Source organism: Ogataea angusta, assembly GCF_019207475.1.
Source record: "Ogataea angusta isolate 61-244 chromosome Unknown 61-244_NODE_1_length_1302399_cov_90.877568, whole genome shotgun sequence".
Lineage (NCBI taxonomy): Eukaryota > Fungi > Ascomycota > Pichiomycetes > Pichiales > Pichiaceae > Ogataea > Ogataea angusta.
In genome coordinates this window covers 356,174-373,531 of record NW_025065215.1, presented here as the reverse complement: position 1 = coordinate 373,531, position 17,358 = coordinate 356,174, and the positions used below count along the sequence as shown (strand labels likewise).

The 17,358-nt window shown below is 41.2% G+C and overlaps 12 protein-coding genes across 12 annotated transcripts; 6 read left to right on the top strand and 6 right to left on the bottom strand.

The window, feature by feature from the left end:
• Nucleotides 1–679: 679 nt before the first annotated feature.
• Nucleotides 680–2,677, top strand: KL928_000248 (uncharacterized protein; the record flags this gene model as incomplete). Its single annotated transcript, XM_043202960.1, has 1 exon — nucleotides 680–2,677. The coding sequence occupies one exon, from the start codon at nucleotides 680–682 to the stop codon at nucleotides 2,675–2,677; it is 1,998 nt and encodes a 665-aa protein (XP_043062143.1).
• Nucleotides 2,678–2,904: 227 nt separating this feature from the next.
• Nucleotides 2,905–4,020, top strand: KL928_000247 (uncharacterized protein; the record flags this gene model as incomplete). Its single annotated transcript, XM_043202949.1, has 1 exon — nucleotides 2,905–4,020. One exon carries the CDS (start codon nucleotides 2,905–2,907, stop codon nucleotides 4,018–4,020), a length of 1,116 nt encoding a protein of 371 aa, XP_043062142.1.
• A 136-nt stretch (nucleotides 4,021–4,156) lies between these two features.
• Nucleotides 4,157–5,932, bottom strand: KL928_000246 (uncharacterized protein; the record flags this gene model as incomplete). The annotated part of the gene is made up of 2 exons (XM_043202938.1): nucleotides 4,157–5,604; nucleotides 5,893–5,932. The coding sequence occupies 2 exons, from the start codon at nucleotides 5,930–5,932 to the stop codon at nucleotides 4,157–4,159; spliced, it is 1,488 nt and encodes a 495-aa protein (XP_043062141.1).
• A 76-nt stretch (nucleotides 5,933–6,008) lies between these two features.
• KL928_000245 (uncharacterized protein) lies at nucleotides 6,009–6,971 on the bottom strand (the record flags this gene model as incomplete). The annotated part of the gene is made up of 1 exon (XM_043202927.1): nucleotides 6,009–6,971. One exon carries the CDS (start codon nucleotides 6,969–6,971, stop codon nucleotides 6,009–6,011), a length of 963 nt encoding a protein of 320 aa, XP_043062140.1.
• Nucleotides 6,972–7,027: 56 nt separating this feature from the next.
• KL928_000244 (uncharacterized protein) lies at nucleotides 7,028–7,777 on the top strand (the record flags this gene model as incomplete). Its single annotated transcript, XM_043202916.1, has 1 exon — nucleotides 7,028–7,777. The coding sequence occupies one exon, from the start codon at nucleotides 7,028–7,030 to the stop codon at nucleotides 7,775–7,777; it is 750 nt and encodes a 249-aa protein (XP_043062139.1).
• A 17-nt stretch (nucleotides 7,778–7,794) lies between these two features.
• Nucleotides 7,795–9,510, bottom strand: KL928_000243 (uncharacterized protein; the record flags this gene model as incomplete). Its single annotated transcript, XM_043202905.1, has 1 exon — nucleotides 7,795–9,510. The coding sequence occupies one exon, from the start codon at nucleotides 9,508–9,510 to the stop codon at nucleotides 7,795–7,797; it is 1,716 nt and encodes a 571-aa protein (XP_043062138.1).
• A 257-nt stretch (nucleotides 9,511–9,767) lies between these two features.
• KL928_000242 (uncharacterized protein) lies at nucleotides 9,768–10,688 on the bottom strand (the record flags this gene model as incomplete). Its single annotated transcript, XM_043202894.1, has 1 exon — nucleotides 9,768–10,688. The coding sequence occupies one exon, from the start codon at nucleotides 10,686–10,688 to the stop codon at nucleotides 9,768–9,770; it is 921 nt and encodes a 306-aa protein (XP_043062137.1).
• Nucleotides 10,689–11,600: 912 nt separating this feature from the next.
• KL928_000241 (uncharacterized protein) lies at nucleotides 11,601–12,602 on the bottom strand (the record flags this gene model as incomplete). The annotated part of the gene is made up of 1 exon (XM_043202883.1): nucleotides 11,601–12,602. The coding sequence occupies one exon, from the start codon at nucleotides 12,600–12,602 to the stop codon at nucleotides 11,601–11,603; it is 1,002 nt and encodes a 333-aa protein (XP_043062136.1).
• Nucleotides 12,603–13,333: 731 nt separating this feature from the next.
• Nucleotides 13,334–14,413, top strand: KL928_000240 (uncharacterized protein; the record flags this gene model as incomplete). Its single annotated transcript, XM_043202872.1, has 1 exon — nucleotides 13,334–14,413. The coding sequence occupies one exon, from the start codon at nucleotides 13,334–13,336 to the stop codon at nucleotides 14,411–14,413; it is 1,080 nt and encodes a 359-aa protein (XP_043062135.1).
• A 92-nt stretch (nucleotides 14,414–14,505) lies between these two features.
• On the bottom strand, nucleotides 14,506–14,955 carry KL928_000239 (uncharacterized protein; the record flags this gene model as incomplete). Its single annotated transcript, XM_043202860.1, has 1 exon — nucleotides 14,506–14,955. The coding sequence occupies one exon, from the start codon at nucleotides 14,953–14,955 to the stop codon at nucleotides 14,506–14,508; it is 450 nt and encodes a 149-aa protein (XP_043062134.1).
• Nucleotides 14,956–15,189: 234 nt separating this feature from the next.
• Nucleotides 15,190–16,224, top strand: KL928_000238 (uncharacterized protein; the record flags this gene model as incomplete). Its single annotated transcript, XM_043202849.1, has 1 exon — nucleotides 15,190–16,224. The coding sequence occupies one exon, from the start codon at nucleotides 15,190–15,192 to the stop codon at nucleotides 16,222–16,224; it is 1,035 nt and encodes a 344-aa protein (XP_043062133.1).
• A 151-nt stretch (nucleotides 16,225–16,375) lies between these two features.
• Nucleotides 16,376–17,266, top strand: KL928_000237 (uncharacterized protein; the record flags this gene model as incomplete). Its single annotated transcript, XM_043202838.1, has 1 exon — nucleotides 16,376–17,266. The coding sequence occupies one exon, from the start codon at nucleotides 16,376–16,378 to the stop codon at nucleotides 17,264–17,266; it is 891 nt and encodes a 296-aa protein (XP_043062132.1).
• Between the last annotated feature and the right edge of the window lie 92 nt (nucleotides 17,267–17,358).

Below are 17,358 nucleotides of genomic sequence, written 5' to 3'. Positions count from 1 at the left end.
CTACACCTATCTGAGAACTGGAACTACGTATTTTATCTATCACCCTCAAAGTCGTACAAAGAAAGACGACAATGACTTACATCCATTACATCCTTACATAAAACAATGCTAATATTTTTCGAGACAATTGCCACTCTACACACAGCTGAGCTAGAGCTAGCTTGCCATATCTGATTCATCAATATAAAACACCAGAATGCTAGAATTTTCCGCCAATTAGCTACTGGCACTTTGTGATGATCCCTAGTAAATCATCTCTAAATATTTCAGCTCTCTCAGTAGTTGTATGAGCCAAACGTTCGAAGTGGCGTTTAGGCGAAAGTATTGCCATCGACACTCAACTGAATTGTTCTCACAATCTACTGCGGACGTCAAAAATTAAATTTTTTGCAATAACGCCAGCGTGTCACCTTTTTTATAAAATGTACACTTCTATTTCCTGAAAATTCGACACGTAACTTATTCGCAAATATATATAGCTCTTGAACTTTGTGTAATACACAATCTTCCAAAGCTCTGAGAAAGATAGGCGAGTTACGTTTTTTCAGTGTTTGGAACTTGTTTGTAACGGAGCGACTCTTGTGTTTCCACGCTATACAACGATCAGATAGAAAGAAAGGTTTCAGTTGCATTATTTTCTCTTTGTTCACAAAAATTGATCTGCCTTTCAACGAGGATAATGTTAAGTTTCAATAGATCGGTTTTCTCGTGTGCTGCAATCATTTATGCTCTGTTGCTAGTGGTTCTTCCACTAACAACACAGCAATTTGCTAAGGCAGAATCAAATGAAAATTACGGAACCGTGATTGGTATCGATCTCGGTACCACATATTCATGCGTTGGCGTTATGAAGGCCGGAAGGGTTGAAATCATTCCTAATGATCAAGGTAATAGAATAACACCATCCTATGTGGCTTTTACAGAAGAAGAGAGGTTGGTGGGTGATGCCGCCAAGAATCAAATTGCGTCGAACCCAACCAATACGATCTTTGACATTAAAAGATTGATTGGCCATCGGTTTGATGACAAAGTGATTCAGAAAGAAATCAAACATTTGCCGTACAAAGTTAAGGATCAGGATGGTAGGCCTGTCGTGGAGGCAAAGGTTAATGGGGAACTTAAGACTTTCACAGCAGAAGAAATTTCCGCTATGATTTTGGGTAAAATGAAACAGATTGCAGAAGACTACCTTGGGAAAAAAGTGACTCACGCAGTCGTTACTGTCCCAGCCTACTTCAATGATGCACAAAGACAAGCAACGAAGGATGCTGGAACAATTGCTGGTTTGGAGGTACTTAGAATTGTCAATGAGCCAACCGCAGCAGCTATTGCATATGGCTTGGATAAAACAGACGAGGAAAAGCATATTATAGTTTATGATTTGGGTGGAGGCACTTTTGATGTTTCTCTTCTCACCATTGCTGGTGGCGCTTTTGAAGTTTTGGCTACCGCCGGAGATACTCATTTGGGGGGAGAGGACTTCGACTATAGGGTTGTTAGACACTTTATCAAAGTTTTCAAGAAGAAGCATGGAATTGACATCAGTGACAATTCAAAAGCATTGGCAAAACTAAAGAGAGAGGTTGAGAAAGCGAAGAGAACACTGTCGTCTCAAATGTCGACGCGTATAGAGATCGATTCTTTCGTAGATGGAATCGATTTCTCGGAGTCTCTATCAAGAGCAAAGTTTGAGGAGCTGAATATGGATCTATTCAAAAAAACCTTGAAACCAGTGCAGCAGGTCCTTGATGACGCTAAAATGAAGCCAGATGAAATAGATGATGTGGTGTTCGTCGGTGGATCGACTCGAATTCCAAAAGTTCAAGAGCTAATTGAAAATTTCTTCAATGGCAAAAAGATCTCTAAAGGCATCAATCCAGATGAGGCTGTGGCCTTTGGTGCTGCTGTTCAGGGAGGTGTGCTTTCAGGTGAGGAGGGAGTTGAAGACATCGTGTTAATCGACGTCAATCCGCTCACTCTTGGTATTGAGACTTCTGGGGGGGTTATGACCACATTGATCAAACGGAACACTCCTATTCCTACTCAAAAGTCCCAAATATTTTCCACGGCCGCTGATAACCAGCCTGTTGTTTTAATCCAAGTTTATGAAGGTGAAAGAGCGATGGCCAAAGATAATAATCTGCTAGGAAAGTTCGAACTAACAGGTATACCACCTGCGCCAAGGGGCGTTCCTCAAATTGAGGTCACGTTCACTCTTGACTCTAACGGTATTTTAAAGGTTTCTGCGACGGATAAAGGAACAGGGAAATCCAATTCTATCACGATCACTAACGATAAGGGCCGTCTTTCTAAGGAGGAAATTGAAAAGAAAATCGAGGAAGCTGAAAAGTTTGCACAACAAGACAAAGAGTTGAGAGAGAAGGTCGAAAGCAGGAACACACTTGAGAATTATGCCCATTCTCTCAAAAATCAAATCAATGATGAAAGCGGTTTTGGAGCTAAGCTTGAGGAAGATGACAAAGAAACTCTTCTGGATGCTATCAACGAAGCTTTGGAGTTTCTGGAGGATAATTTCGATACGGCAACCAAAGATGACTTTGATGAACAGAAAGAAAAGCTTAGTAAGGTCGCATACCCTATCACATCTAAATTGTATGACGCACCTCCAACGGGTGACGCCGAAGATGAGGATGATTGGGATCATGACGAACTATAACTGACTCATGTAATATATCGGTAATAATAAGAATTTGCTCTTATCAATAAAAGGTTTCTGAGTTACTGAGGCTTGTGACATTAGTTTCTTGAAACCCGATTTAATTCAAAGGATAAAAACTAGATTTTCTATACACATTATAATTTTGTTGTGACACAAAGAGCTATATTTCAGAGCAAAGCTTCAGAACACGCTTTGGTCGCTAGAAGCCTCATCTACTTGTACCAATGGACATAAAGCTTAAGCCCCAGGTTCCCACGTTTGTGGAATCAGATGAGCCAATGAAGGAAAATGATTTGCAATCTGCGGGCCATTCATCTAATACAGGCATTGATCCAAGTGACGCAATAGGGAATGGAACACAGTCAATACAAGACATTGAGGTAGAATGGATCCTCCATACAAAAGTCAATCATTGCAAAAATCTCGAAGAGCTTGCACCCATAGAAGCTTTAGCGATTTTTAACCGATTGATCGATGACCTTGTCCAGTTGAGTAAATTGACATCGAGAAAGCCCAGCGTAGATCTAGACTTTCTTTTATTTACGCCCACCAGAAGTCATGGCAAGGGGCCGAATTTACCTCATTCAATGACACAAGAAGCGGTGCAGGAGGTAGTACTGAATAAACAATTTGAAAGCGATCAAGATATACAGCAAGATAGAGAAAGGTATGAAGTACCATTGAAAATCAGTTCCAAACTAAGGTTGAATTTTGGCAACTTTTCAGCTGCCGCAGAAACCGGAGCTACAGGCTTGAAGAATGGCGAAGTTTTAGGCCACTCTCCAGACGATATGAAAACGAACGACCAAAGACTTGACCGTTACGTTCTTTGTAGGAGTTTACCAGATACAGGGCCAACGACTCTCAGAAAATTTTATCTTAAAAAAGCACCCTCACTTCAAATACCGAGATACCTTGAGCGAATACATCACTATGCAAATCTATCTACGGCTACGCTTTTGACCTCCGCATATTATTTATTCCATTTGACTTTCAACTTGAAGGCTCCTTTATCCTCATCACTCCTTCCTTTAAAGCAACCTCAAACACCTGAAGGGTTTGCATGTGAAACTACAATGCTTCAAATAAATGACTTAAATGCGTTCAGGCTTGTGCTTAGTGTCCTGCGCTTATCTCTTAAATTGATCGAAGACAAAAACTTCAAGCAAAGCTATTATTGCAAAGTGACCGGACTTCAAAGTGTGGAAGAGCTATTCAAGTTGGAGCTGAACTTGCTTTATCTACTAAACTTCAACCTCTTTGTCAATGAAATTGCCTTGACAAGATTTCTATTCCAGTTTCAACAGTTCGATTCAAATTTACGAAACATTCTAAGCTAGCTCATGATTACAATTTGGTGCAATGAATTTTTAGTTCCAAACAGGTACTCTTAGCCTCCTCTATAATACTTGTAATGATATAGTAGATAAGAAAACAAAATTGAAAGACTGAGACTTCCAACGTTAAAAGTTTACTTCAAAAGTTAATAGGTTTACCAAAAACCGATCCAGCTGCCTCCTTGAAGGCCTCCGACAATGTTGGATGGGCATGACAGACTCTAGCAATGTCTTCCGTGGACGCACCGTACTCAAGTGCTAAACCGGCCTCTGCTATCATTTCTCCCGCATTTGGGCCAATGATATGACATCCCAAAACCCTTTCGGTCTCGGCATCAGCAATAAATTTGACGAAGCCTTCAGTATCCATGTTGGTTTTGGCTCTGGAGTTTGCAATGAAAGGAAATTTGCCAACCTTATACTTGATACCTGCCTCCTTCAGTTGTTCCTCAGTTTGCCCAACCCAGGCAACCTCAGGATGAGAATACATAACTGCAGGAATGTTAGCATAATTGACATGCCCGTGTCCATTTTTGATGTATTCCACAGCAGCAATGCCCTCCTCTTCTGCCTTGTGTGCCAACATTGGGCCGAAGGTCACATCGCCAATACATCTGATGTGGTCAAATTTGGTCTTAAACTGCGAGTCAATCACAACTCTTCCTCTCTTCTCGATATCTAGGCCAATAGCTTCCGCATTCAGACCTTTAAGGTATGGTCTCCTACCGACTGCAACCAGTAGAACATCTGCCTCCAAAGCCTCGGTCTTTCCGCTCTTCGTGTCTTCATACTCGATTTTGACCACTTCACCTTCTCTAACACCTTTCGTGACTTTTGCTCCAAGCTTGAATTTCAAACCTTGCTTGGTCAAGAACTTCTGTGTTGCTTTCGAAACCTCTCCGTCCATTCCTGCACCAATAGCATTTTGGAATTCCAGAACGGTAACTTGCGAGCCCAACCTTGACCAAACGGAACCCATCTCCAAGCCAATGATACCACCGCCTATGATCACCAGCCTTTTAGGAACTTCAGACAAAGAAAGACAACCAGTTGAGGAGACTATTCTTTCTTCATCAATTTCAATGCCTGGGAATGGCGTCGCCTCGGAACCAGTTGCAATGATGATGTTGTCAGCTTTGACAACAGCCTTCTCACCGTCCTCAATTGGGTCAACATTGACACTGTGCTCATCAACAAACGAAGCTGCACCCTTATAATATTTAACACCATACTTTTTGAACAACATTTCAATTCCACCGGTTAATTGGGCAACAACTTTATCTTTTGCATCCATGAATTTAGGAAGATTAACACTGACATCACCCTTTATATCAATCCCCCTTGACTTGGACTCATGTTGAATTTGATGAAACAGATGCGAATTGTTAAGCAGGGCTTTGGAGGGGATACATCCAACATTGAGACACGTTCCACCAAGCCTGCCCCTCTTCTCGACACAGGCTGTATCGAATCCCAACTGGGCAGCCTTGATTGCTGCTACATAACCTCCTGGGCCCCCTCCAATGACAAGGATATCGTGTTTTTCTTTGTTGGTTAGATTTTGAACTGGAGCGTAAAATTCCGGTACTTACTTTGACTAGCCTCAGCCAGTACTTTAGCCGAAGAAAACAATCTGCATTGATAAGATCTCAGCATTTTATGAGTTGTAGAATTCAAAAGGAAACAAAGCTAAAAAAAAAACTCTACGCTGGGTATAATTGATACTTCGACTGACTGCCCTAAAAAATTGTAGCTCGCTAATTTGGGAAAACTGAAAAGCGGAGCACGTATTTACAAATTGTCTAACCACGATGTCAATATAGAGACATCACCTGAGGTCAATAGTGGCACTCGACAGACTACATTTCAACGAACCGTTAGTCAAACAGAATTGGACTTCTATTACCCGAAGCATTTTGAAAGATCGACTCGGAAGCGAAACCTCGTGGTGTAAGGATGCGTCTATATTAAGTTCTCGCCCTGAGATGAGATTATCGATCTTCCGCAGTCTGTACCCAATTTGTTACCAATGAAACAAACTCCTTGGGCTTTTCGCTGATCAACCAATGGCCCGCATCAACATCTTTCACAACAAAGTTAGGAAAGAATAGCCCAACCGAGGCGAGATATTCATCAGCTATGTAGGGGCTTTGCTTTCCACGAATGAATAAAGCAGGCCTTGTCCATCTTGATATTTCGTAATTGAAAGGCCATCCTGATATATTATCAAGACTCTTTGCTAAAATATCCAGTGGGACTCTGCTCGTGAATTGATTCACCGATCTTTTGATGTTTGTCAACAAAAACTGTCTCACAGCTGGATTTGATTCCACCTGCGCCAGAATATTGTCACAGTCTTTAAGGCTTTTCAAAGATGGGTCGCCTTGTATCTTCTTGAGTTGCTTGATGTAGATTCCAAACTTGCTGAATCCCGTGCCACCCGCCGTAAAATCTACAGGTGCATTATCAATGGAGACCAACATGGAACACAATTCAGGTCTCCGCAGGCATACTGCCATTGCAGTTTTGGCCCCCATAGAATGCCCTATAAGTATGGGGTCAATCAAGTCATGATCTTCTACAAATCGTTCGACGTCGGCGGCTAGCGAAGGATAATCATGTCTTTCACTATGAGGCGAATCTCCATGATTTCTTAGATCCAAGCAATAAACATCCCTATCCAAGGTATTGACTAGCTGTTTTGAAACGGTCCTATTATTCGTCTTTGAACCAAACAGACCATGTAAAAAAATGATGGGATTGTTTGTAGTTGGCGATCTTGGCGAATACCGTTCATAAGCCAATTCCACACTCGTGATTTCTTTATCAAGAGCAGTCCGTCCCAGATCGGAATGGGCCAGAGATTTTGGAGTTCCGTCATAATGATGAAAAGCTTTTTGCAAATACTTTATGCGGTCAATTATCAGCTTGCTTCGACAGCTAAACATTTTCATTAATATACCACAAACTATAATTTTTGTGCTTTAAATTTGTTCAAATCTTAACAGGAATGTCCACTTCTGAAAGTGTCATGCTCTCACAACTTATTAGTGAGACGGATGAACTACAAGGTCGTAACGCCAACAATAAAGATCTACTTTCTGCTTACCTAAGTGTCAAAAGACTGGTAAGTGTGATGAATTCAGTACGCAGGCACTCTTTTACATCAGAGAACAAACCTACAGAAGTCATATCCGAATACCACAGAATACACAAATCACTTTTGGACATAGAGTTTGAGCTGAACTTGAAGATCCGATCACGCAATGTACAGTGTTCACCTACTTCTGAGATCGGTGAAGTCAGTGTCGAAAAGTCAAACAATCGAGAACCATTACACGCGATTCAAATCATTTCCCCTGAAAATGATGAACCTATTGATTCTCTTCGGCAGCGATTACTATCAACGAGAAATGAGCCCTCGCAATTAGATTCCATCCACAGCGCTCAAATTCAAAATGAAAAGCACGAGTCATTTCAACAAGAAATGATAGAGTCCTTGCCCTTGATGGTATCATCGTTAAAGAATCAGGCATCGAAATTTCAGCAGATGCTTAAAGAGGACGCTGTTATACTTAAAGAGGCATCCGAGAATTTCGAGTCATCCAAAAGCGTATTTGATAAGGTCAACACCACCCTATCAAAATACCACCGCGAAGGTAGGCTTGGATTATGGTTTTACGTTCGTGTCATCCTTTTCGTTTTCCTAGCATTTGCGTTTTTCCTTTTTCTGATTAGACTCATTCCGGCAAGATACTGATTTCTTCAATACAGATATCAAAGATTAGTGGGACAGATTAAAACCGTTTCCCTCTTCGAGCCTTTAGCATAAGAATTACGCTCAATAACTAGATCAGCTTTCATCAGATCTTTTAAGGACCATGAATTCAATTTGAGGCACTGTGAGGACGCTTTTAAATATTCATACATGTCACAAACTTCCGCCACCTCAGAGCCCACTCCTGGAGATACTGATGCAAACTCCCTTTTGACCCAAGCTGTATTGAAGTGCGACTGTGCTCCTTCTGTCACGCGTAAGACCCATATTCTGATCAATATCTCTATATCAGAAGATGAGAGAATGTTTATAGCCAGTGGTAGCCGCAACTGGATGGCTACATCTTGCATGAATAATTCCTTTGTCATAATGTCTTTAATGGTGATGACGCGAGGTCGATGTTGTTTTAATAGCTCCTTCTCCAAGCTTTTCAACTTTTGCTTCAGCGAAAGCCACAGATCGAGTTGAGATTGCCGGTAAATGCAGGCATTTTCATAGTTCGTTTGTAAAGACTTCATCATCTCTTCTGAATTGAAATAGCCAGTTCCTTTTAGTGTAAGAGGAAATGATTGAAACTTGTCTAGCTTTTTTCGAAACTTAGATTCTAATGCAGACCGTAGGTCGCTTAGCCCATTGAGGAGAGCTTTCAATGTTTTCTGAGTGTCGTCTATATTTGCGCGCCTACTTGCGAACAGCTCCAGTAAACCCTCTGGTAAGACACGATTTTTATTACTCAAAAAAACAACAATTGTTGAAGATGACTGACTTGAGGTTGACGATTCATCAGCGCAAACAGAGCAGGTGTATTCCTTCAGCTGCGGAAGAGGGACTTGCCAAATCTGCAAGAATTTGGTACATATATCGTTGACATCGATAGTCAGTTGTAGTTGCTCATTCTCGTTGTCAACTAGTGCAAAACCATACCCCATTAACAGCTCCTCATTACCTTTTGGCCCGTAGTTATTGAAAAGCTCTCCATTTTTTTCAGCACCACCTTGAAGCTTTAGCTCAAAACCCTCGAATGAAGGTATCCATGTGACCTTAGATCTGGGTTTATGGTTGAAGAGGTCGATAATGGGCAAAAGCATGACGGCATCATCAGAAGTATTAGGATCAATGAGCTTATAAGGGAAACCACGAGAGGTGACAATCAAATGTGCCCATAAAAACCATGCAAATGACGGCGGATATCGACACTCACTGGAAATTTCTTCCATCAGTGAGTTGAAAATTTCGCCTTGATCATATTCCTCGTAATCCGTGGAGTTCTTTACCCCTAAATAGCTTAGAGCTTTTCTGTATTCAGCTATCAGTTGCTTTCTTTTCAAAATAACACCATGATACATATTAGTGCCAGATAAAAGAATTAGCTCCTCTGGGCTGAAAGTAAGGGGTGATCCGATGTTCCTCAATGAAGGAAGGCACGTGACGTAGGGCCCAAATTGTGATTCTGGATTTGCTTTCCATTGACAAAGCAAGAGTTTAAGTGCCGTGACAGGGCTCGCAGTTTCATTGAGGTTTAGTTCCGAATAAGCAATCCGGGGAGAAATAATCATAGATGTGGGGAGGAAAACAGAAGGTTCCGATGGCACATTCAGATTCTTCAGGAAGGCAGAAATGCCATTTGCTGAAAATTGGAACTCAATCAATTCTGAGATTTTACATCCATTTGATTTGGACCACTCTATCAAGGCGGTTAGGTTTGTCTGGCTCATGATTCAAACGGACTGATCGACAATGATCGTAATTGCACAATTCGCGATTATTATTATCAATAATTTGAAAAATCACTGCCTTTTAACAGATCCAATAGATCACAAAAAAAAAAATTATCAAATCAATAGATGGAATAGATGAATACATGAGAATAGATAGGGAAAAACACTAAAAAATCCTGGATATTTAATTTTTCCAAGTATGATTCTCTAGCATCAACCGGCAACAGTCACCTCCATAATTTGTGTATCTCCATTTACTCAAACTTAGCTTTCAGCACGTTGACCAGAGTGACACAATCAGCAGAAAACTTTCTGATACCTTCGGAAAGCTTTTCCGTGGCCATAGCATCCTCGTTAAGAAGGAATCTGAATTTGGCCTCATCATCAATGTAGGAAACCTTTTCTTCGGTGCAAGCTTGAGCAGCCGAGGCATCCAAAACCTTCGGAACTGGCTCTTTAGAATTCATCAATTCTTCCAAAAGCTTTGGAGCGATTGTCAAGTAGTCACATCCTGCCAACGCAGTGATTTCCCCAACATTTCTGAAAGAAGCTCCCATAACGATAGTCTTATAACCATACTTCTTGTAGTAATTGAAAATCCTAGTAACTGACTGAACACCTGGATCTTCCTTTCCTTCGTAAGTTTTGCCCGTCTTGGCCTTGTACCAATCCATGATTCTACCAACAAAAGGTGAGATCAGAGTGACCTTAGCTTCGGCACAAGCAACAGCTTGGATGAAAGAGAAAAGGAGAGTCAAGTTGCAATGAACACCGTATTTTTCTTCCAATTCTCTAGCAGCAAGAATACCCTCGTAGGTCGAAGCAATCTTGATCAAGATCTTTTCCTTGTCAATGCCAAGGGATTTGTAGAGCTCAATGATTTCAAGCGCTTTCTTGATTGTTGCCTCCTTATCAAATGAAAGTCTGGCATCCACCTCAGTGGAAACTCTGCCAGGAACAATCTTCAAAATCTCCTTTCCGAACTCAACGAGAAGTCTGTCGAGGGCGATGTTTGCTTTCTCTTCTGCGGATGATCCCTTGTCCTTAGCATAGTCGACAGCCACATCAATCAACTTAGCATATTGTGGCTTTTCAGAAGCAGCCAAAATCAGAGAAGGGTTGGTAGTAGCATCTTGAGGAGTATATTTTGCGATCGCTTCATTGTTAGTGGCCATGAAAGAGTACTACTTACATTCAAACTCGCCCGTATCAGTGACGACAACGGTTCCTGCGGCCTTAAGTTGTTCAAGAGAGCTCATTGCAATTGTTGAATTTAATATCTGATGGAAATCAATCGAAAAGTATATAATTCAAGTTCTGATTGCGGAGGAATACCCAAACTTATTTATATTCATCACCACAGTTTGCGCTGAATAAATATTACCTAATCACAGTATCCTACTAATAAATGCTATCTTTGTAAGCAAATTCGCTTTCGGAGACAGGTTTACCAGACCTAGTCAACCAATCACCGTGAGTATTTCCGTGGAGTCCACCTTAGGAGGTTATTACTTCGCCACATATATTTCCATTTTAGGAGTCACCTGGGTGACAATGTTCCGCGAATCTTATATGAAAATAACATCCGAAAAAGTACGTGTGGCTGATGGAAAATATTTTTGGCTAGTGTATTTGAATTTGCGAAACATCGAGGGACCGTTGAAATCAGATTTTTTTTACAATTTTGCTTGGTGTTTGAGAATGTGTCTACACGATGCCTTACACTTAAACACACTATAACTGAGGCACTCATCTCTATCCCGTTACATTTCTCAATTCAATCATAGAGAATATTGGACAACACAAGTTGTTGAATGTATTTGAATATGACACAGGGGATTGCAACCACAATTCAATTCTCATCTCATTGACTGCTGTCAGGAAGAGTTCGTCATTGATTCGAAGTCTCCCAGACCTGCAGCCAACATCAGTGACTAGAAAGTTGGTTTACGACTCACACGGGACGATAAAGTAGTCTAGAGCTACTGTGATTATCAATCTACTATATTCTCCTAATGAAGGTTTTCTTACTCTGGCCTTTTCTTGATGAGAAAGACGTTTGATTTCAGTAGGCTGACTCATTGATATCATAGCTTGGCATCCCTAAGTTTCTGCTGGATTTTTATTTTTAAAAGATCCAGTAAGCTTTCAGTGTCGCTTGCAAACTTCCTTATCCCCTCGGAGAGCTTTTCAGTTGCCATCTGGTCTTCATTCAAATTGAACCTAAACATTGGCTCATTATCAATCAAGGCCAATTGGTCCAATTTGCAAAACTGAGAGCTTTTTGCTGAATCTAGCACTTTTTCAATTTTGGTGCTTGAATTGACCATTGCTTCTAACAAAGTTGGTGAAATTGTGAGATAATCGCAACCTGCTAGCTCCTCAATCTCCCCCACGTTTCTAAATGATGCCCCCATAACAATAGTACGATAGCCAAACTTTTTGTAATAGTGAAATATTTGTTTCACAGATACAACACCAGGGTCTTCATTCTTTGCATAGTGCCTTGCCCCCTTAGCCTTATACCAATCCAGTATCCTACCCACAAAAGGCGAAATCAAAGTTACTTCTGCCTCGGCGCAAGCCACCGCCTGAGTAAAGGAAAACAGTAGAGTGAGATTGCAATGGACGCCATAAATGGACTCCAATTCTCTTGCTGCTAATATTCCCTCGTATGTGGCAGCAATCTTTATGAGGACTCGCTCTTTTGATATCCCTTTTGCTTCATACAAAGACACTAACTCCAATGCTTTTCGGACGGTAGCCTTTTGGTCGAATGATAGTCGAGCGTCAACTTCCGTGGACACTCTTCCAGGAATGAGCTCCAATATTCTAGAACCGAACTCAACCAGCAGTCTGTCCAAAGCAATGAGAGCTTTGTTTTCAGTGTCCAGCCTCTTGTGGTTTTCGAGCACGTAATCCACGCAAATGTCAATCAATTGTTGGTATTCAGCTTTTTTGGCAGCTGCCAAAATCAACGAGGGATTTGTGGTAGCATCTTGAGGCTTATATGCTTGTATACTTTCAAATTCTCCCGTATCTATCACGACAGTTGTGCCACATTGTTTTAAGTACTCGAGGGAGTTCATTTGTTGGTTTTGTTATCCACCAGCTCATCTGATGGTCGAGTAGTTCACTTATATATTTTTTCGGTGTTTAAACCGTCGCTTAAATAGCCTAAATTTTCCCAGGGTCGAATTTTACCGATCTCGCCGTGAAGTGTTACTCCCTGCAGCCTAGGTCAGTTGCTTACTCAGTTGAAGAAGCTGCCTCTGCGTGTATGTTATTCATCTTCTCTATAGATTATCTTGACGTTTACAACAAAAGTTTTGTTGTGTCAACAGGTTATGAGCACGCGTAATGTTTGTTCTCTGGCTGAAAAGGACAGACTAATCGATTATTATGGATCTGAAGGAAAGGCAATTCAACTTGATCGAACACAAATTAGATTAGCCTTTGAACACACTTTACGCCTTTTCAGATTTTTAGAGTTCGCCGTAATCATTTGAGAAAACCTTTCAAGTCAATTGCGTTCAAACAAGAATATGGCGAGCATCAACACCCCGGCCGTTGTGATGGGTATGTTAAAAAATTAAATAGATGAATGCCCCACTAACATTTAGATAATGGAACCGGTTTGACTAAACTCGGTTTTGCTGGGAATGATTCTCCATCGTGGGTTTTTCCTACTGCTATCGCAACTAGATCTTCTGGTTCGTCCAGTAAACCTGCCGCTCCCTCAAAACCGTCATTTTTGACCTCATCTACGAGCTCTTCTTCTGGAAAGAGCTCAGGAGGGAATCTTTCGCTGAAAAGGGATATGGAGGATCTTGATTTTTTCATAGGGGATGAGGCGTTGCAAGCTGCCAAAGGGCCAGCTTATTCACTTAACTATCCAATAAGACATGGTCAAATTGAAAACTGGGATCAAATGGAGAGATTCTGGGAAAATTCCATTTTTAAGTACCTCAAATGCGAACCGGAGGACCATTACTTCCTCCTCACAGAGCCACCATTAAATCCACCCGAAAATAGAGAAAATACGGCGGAGATTATGTTTGAGTCGTTCAATTGCGCCGGTCTTTATATCGCTGTGCAGGCCGTTTTGGCGCTCGCCGCTTCATGGACCTCTTCAAAGGTGGTTGACAGATCTTTGACTGGTACAGTTATAGATTCAGGAGATGGTGTGACTCATGTGATTCCTGTTGCAGAAGGTTATGTTATCGGGTCTGCGATAAAAAATATCCCAATTGCAGGAAGAGACATCACTAGCTTCATCCAGACTCTTTTGAGAGAAAGGGGGGAAAAAGATACATCATTGAAAACTGCTGAACAAATAAAACAACAGTTCTGCTATGTTTGTCCGGACATCGTGAAAGAGTTTAACAAATTTGATTCACATCCCGATATGTTTGCCAAATACATTGTCGAAACCGTCAATCAATCTAAACTTGAGATTGATGTGGGATATGAAAGATTTCTAGCACCAGAAATTTTCTTCAATCCCGAGATAGCATCTTCCGATTTCCTTACACCATTGCCGACAATTGTGGACCAGGTTATTCAATCCTCCCCTATAGATGTTCGTAAGAACCTTTACAAAAATATTGTCTTAAGTGGTGGTTCTACCATGTTTAAAGATTTCGGAAGACGACTGCAAAGAGATTTGAAATCGCTGGTGAATGAAAGAGTCGCCCAAAGTGAGCGCCTGAGTGGTACCAAATCAAGTGGCGTCACTGTACAAGTGATTTCGCACAAGAGGCAAAAAAACGCGGTGTGGTTTGGGGGCTCTCTGTTGGCGCAAACAGCAGAGTTCAAAAGCTACTGTCATACCAAACGAGATTACGAAGAGTACGGACCAAACATTGTTAGAAACTTCTCTCTATTCAGTGTTCCATGAAGCTGCTTCACTCGTTTAGTCCAAATGTCTAGCAGGACAAATACTGATGGATCAGTCGTCGTTTATCGTCATTAGAAAATTTATCAATCTCATTATTCGTAGGATTGGCTTTGCAAATCCATTTTGGATTCACAAAATTCCATCCATTTCCTGATTATTGGATGTTTTCGTTCATCCAGCATGTCGAGTTTGGAATCGAAATAATCTGTCTGTAGGACCTTTTTTATGTTCAGTTCATAGAAGGCAGAATCATATTCTTTGGCTGTGATCTTTGACACCCTTAGGAGAGTTTTCATTTGAGCCAGAATCTCGCCAATTCTCGCCCCGATCCGAGCTCCTATAGGATATCCCTCGTCAAAACCTTGTTGCAAGCTTTCTTCCTTGGCCTTCGATATCCCGTCTAGATATCCTTGTTTAGCATGCTTTCTTTTTAGGAAGAGCAAGTCAACATGGACAGGACCATTCTCACCCGAACCGTAATTTTCAGACGCGGCAGGTTTATATTCTTCATCATCAGAAAGCCATATATCATCTAAAGTCATTTTATCATATAGTATTTTTACCCGGTTTACGGAATTATTTAGTAAAGAAAAGGCAAAAAACAATTATCATTGTGCAAGGAACGCTAGATTCTTTATCGTAATTTGAGATAGTTACACCTCTCAAAAAGCTCGAAGAGTTTACCGGAAGTTATAACATCTCCATTTCTCAAGCTTTGCGGGAAGTGGTTAGGAACAAGGTTTAAGAGAACGTGAAGAATCTTCAAACCTTATACCATGGCTCACAACATTATCACTCAGGTCCAGCAGCATGAGGAAGCACCGGTTTCGCAAGTCACAGCAGATATAGATGACTACAATACCGAAATCAAAATGAATCTTCGAGGGCAATTGTTTAGCATCACAAGAGATGATCTAATGGCTTTGCCTGAAAGTATCTTGCTATGTTTGTTCCCGAATGGAGTTTTTGTTGATATGAATGGAAACATAATCACCAACCTAACGGAAGACGACATTGTGTTTGTCAACTTTTCTCCAGATTGCTTTCAATACATTTGTCAAGTTTTTGATACCGCTGTGCATGATTTACAACTTAGCGAACAAGCAGGCCAGCATCAGCAGATTTACGATATCAACGATCCAAACATTCTTAATGACAAACCTTCGATAATTGTCTTGCGTGAAGATTTGGATTATTACTGCATTCCTCCCGTCGCTGGCCTCGATGCGGACGCCATGAAAAAGATAAAGTTCTTTGTCGGAGAAGAATTGGTGAAAAACACTAAAATTTTCGATGGGCTAGGGTATGAGCCAGGTAAGCAATTGAAGCCTGCTGAGCAACACTTATTGGACATGCTTTGCTCCTCGGGTTTCAAAATTGACGGCGAATGGGGCCATCGTTCTCTTGAGCCTGGTAAAACAGTTGTTTTCTCGCTGGCGCTGGTTCGCTTAGCTACGGAAAGCTCAGAGGCTCCCTCTGTGGAAGGGTCACCATCTTTAAAGCCAATATCTTCTGTCAGCTCACTAACAAGTCAACCTGAAAAACGAAAGTCCCGATTAAGTACTCTTGCTCATGCTGTTTCCAGATCGGGATCTCGTGGCAGGAAAGAGAAAAACCCAACGGCTACAAAGTTACTTCTGTTCTGGAGGAAACCAGCAAGGAAATGTTGGTGGTCTGATTCAGTGCTGGATATTGATATTTCCAGCCTGCGAATCAAAAATGCGAATGGCCAAGCTTTGGGCCATTCAACGATCAAGATCCATATACGAAGGGTGTGGACTTTGGAGCTTTCCGTGGTCGGTATTCAGTAGAGGTAATATGACATAATTGAATTCAGATCCTGTAGTACTAATTTCAGTCTGTTAGAAAATTGCGCTCAATGAATAATGTACGCAATTTCTTGTTTTCGATAAGATTTCAATTTTAATTTTATGCTATCAAATGATGTTGACACTGGCTCACATGTCACAGCTTCTCGGCTGGCTTTACTTTTCCTGCTGGTCCCTGTCATTTTATCCAACTATTGTCTCTAACATCAGACTAAAATCAGTACAGGGAATATCGATTGACTTCATGTTTTTCAACACTGCAGGCTTCACTCTATATTCTCTCTACACAGGGTTTTTGTGTTACAATGCTACAGTACAATATGAATTTTATCTTCGTCATGCCAAGTACCCATTAATCAAATCTAATGATTTCTTTTTTGGTGTTCATGGGCTTCTCCTCAATCTGCTGCTTATCAGTCAAGCTTATATTTGGGGATTCAAAAAAAACGATAATCAGGTCATCTCCAAGACATGCAAGCTTGTATATGCTGCCTTGATTTTGTTTTCTGCTGGGTACGGCTTAATAATCCACTTTACTTATGGGACACGGTACTGGGTTGATCTTCTCACGTCGCTAGGTATGGCTAAAATATTCATGAGCGTGTGCAAGAATATCCCACAGGCTGTGTACAATTACAATCGGAAGTCAACTCATGGCTGGCCGATTCAAATGGTATGGCTTGATTTTGCTGGTGCGGTGTTCTCTTTCTCGCAGCTCTTCTTGGATGCTTATGTCGCTGGCGACGTGATAAGCATCTTCAACAATTTGCCGAAGTTTTTGCTGAGTATTGAAGTCGCCTTAGCTGATGTGGTCTTCTTTACCCAGCACTACGTCTTATACTATCAGAAAGACAACGAACGGTACCGTCTATCTAAACCCTTTAACTCATACAGCGCAATATTAGAGGAGGATCAAAATTTCTTGCGCGAGCATCAGCACGATCATGATCATGGGCCTTTCCACAACATCCACTGCACCGTAAGTCCAATTGATAAAGACGAACTTCAACGTCTTTTACCCTAGGGGGCAGATTTCTACATATGACGTAATCACATCACATGACTTGCCATAATATATCTGTGCTCTAAAATCTGATTATATTGAAATTTCTTCGA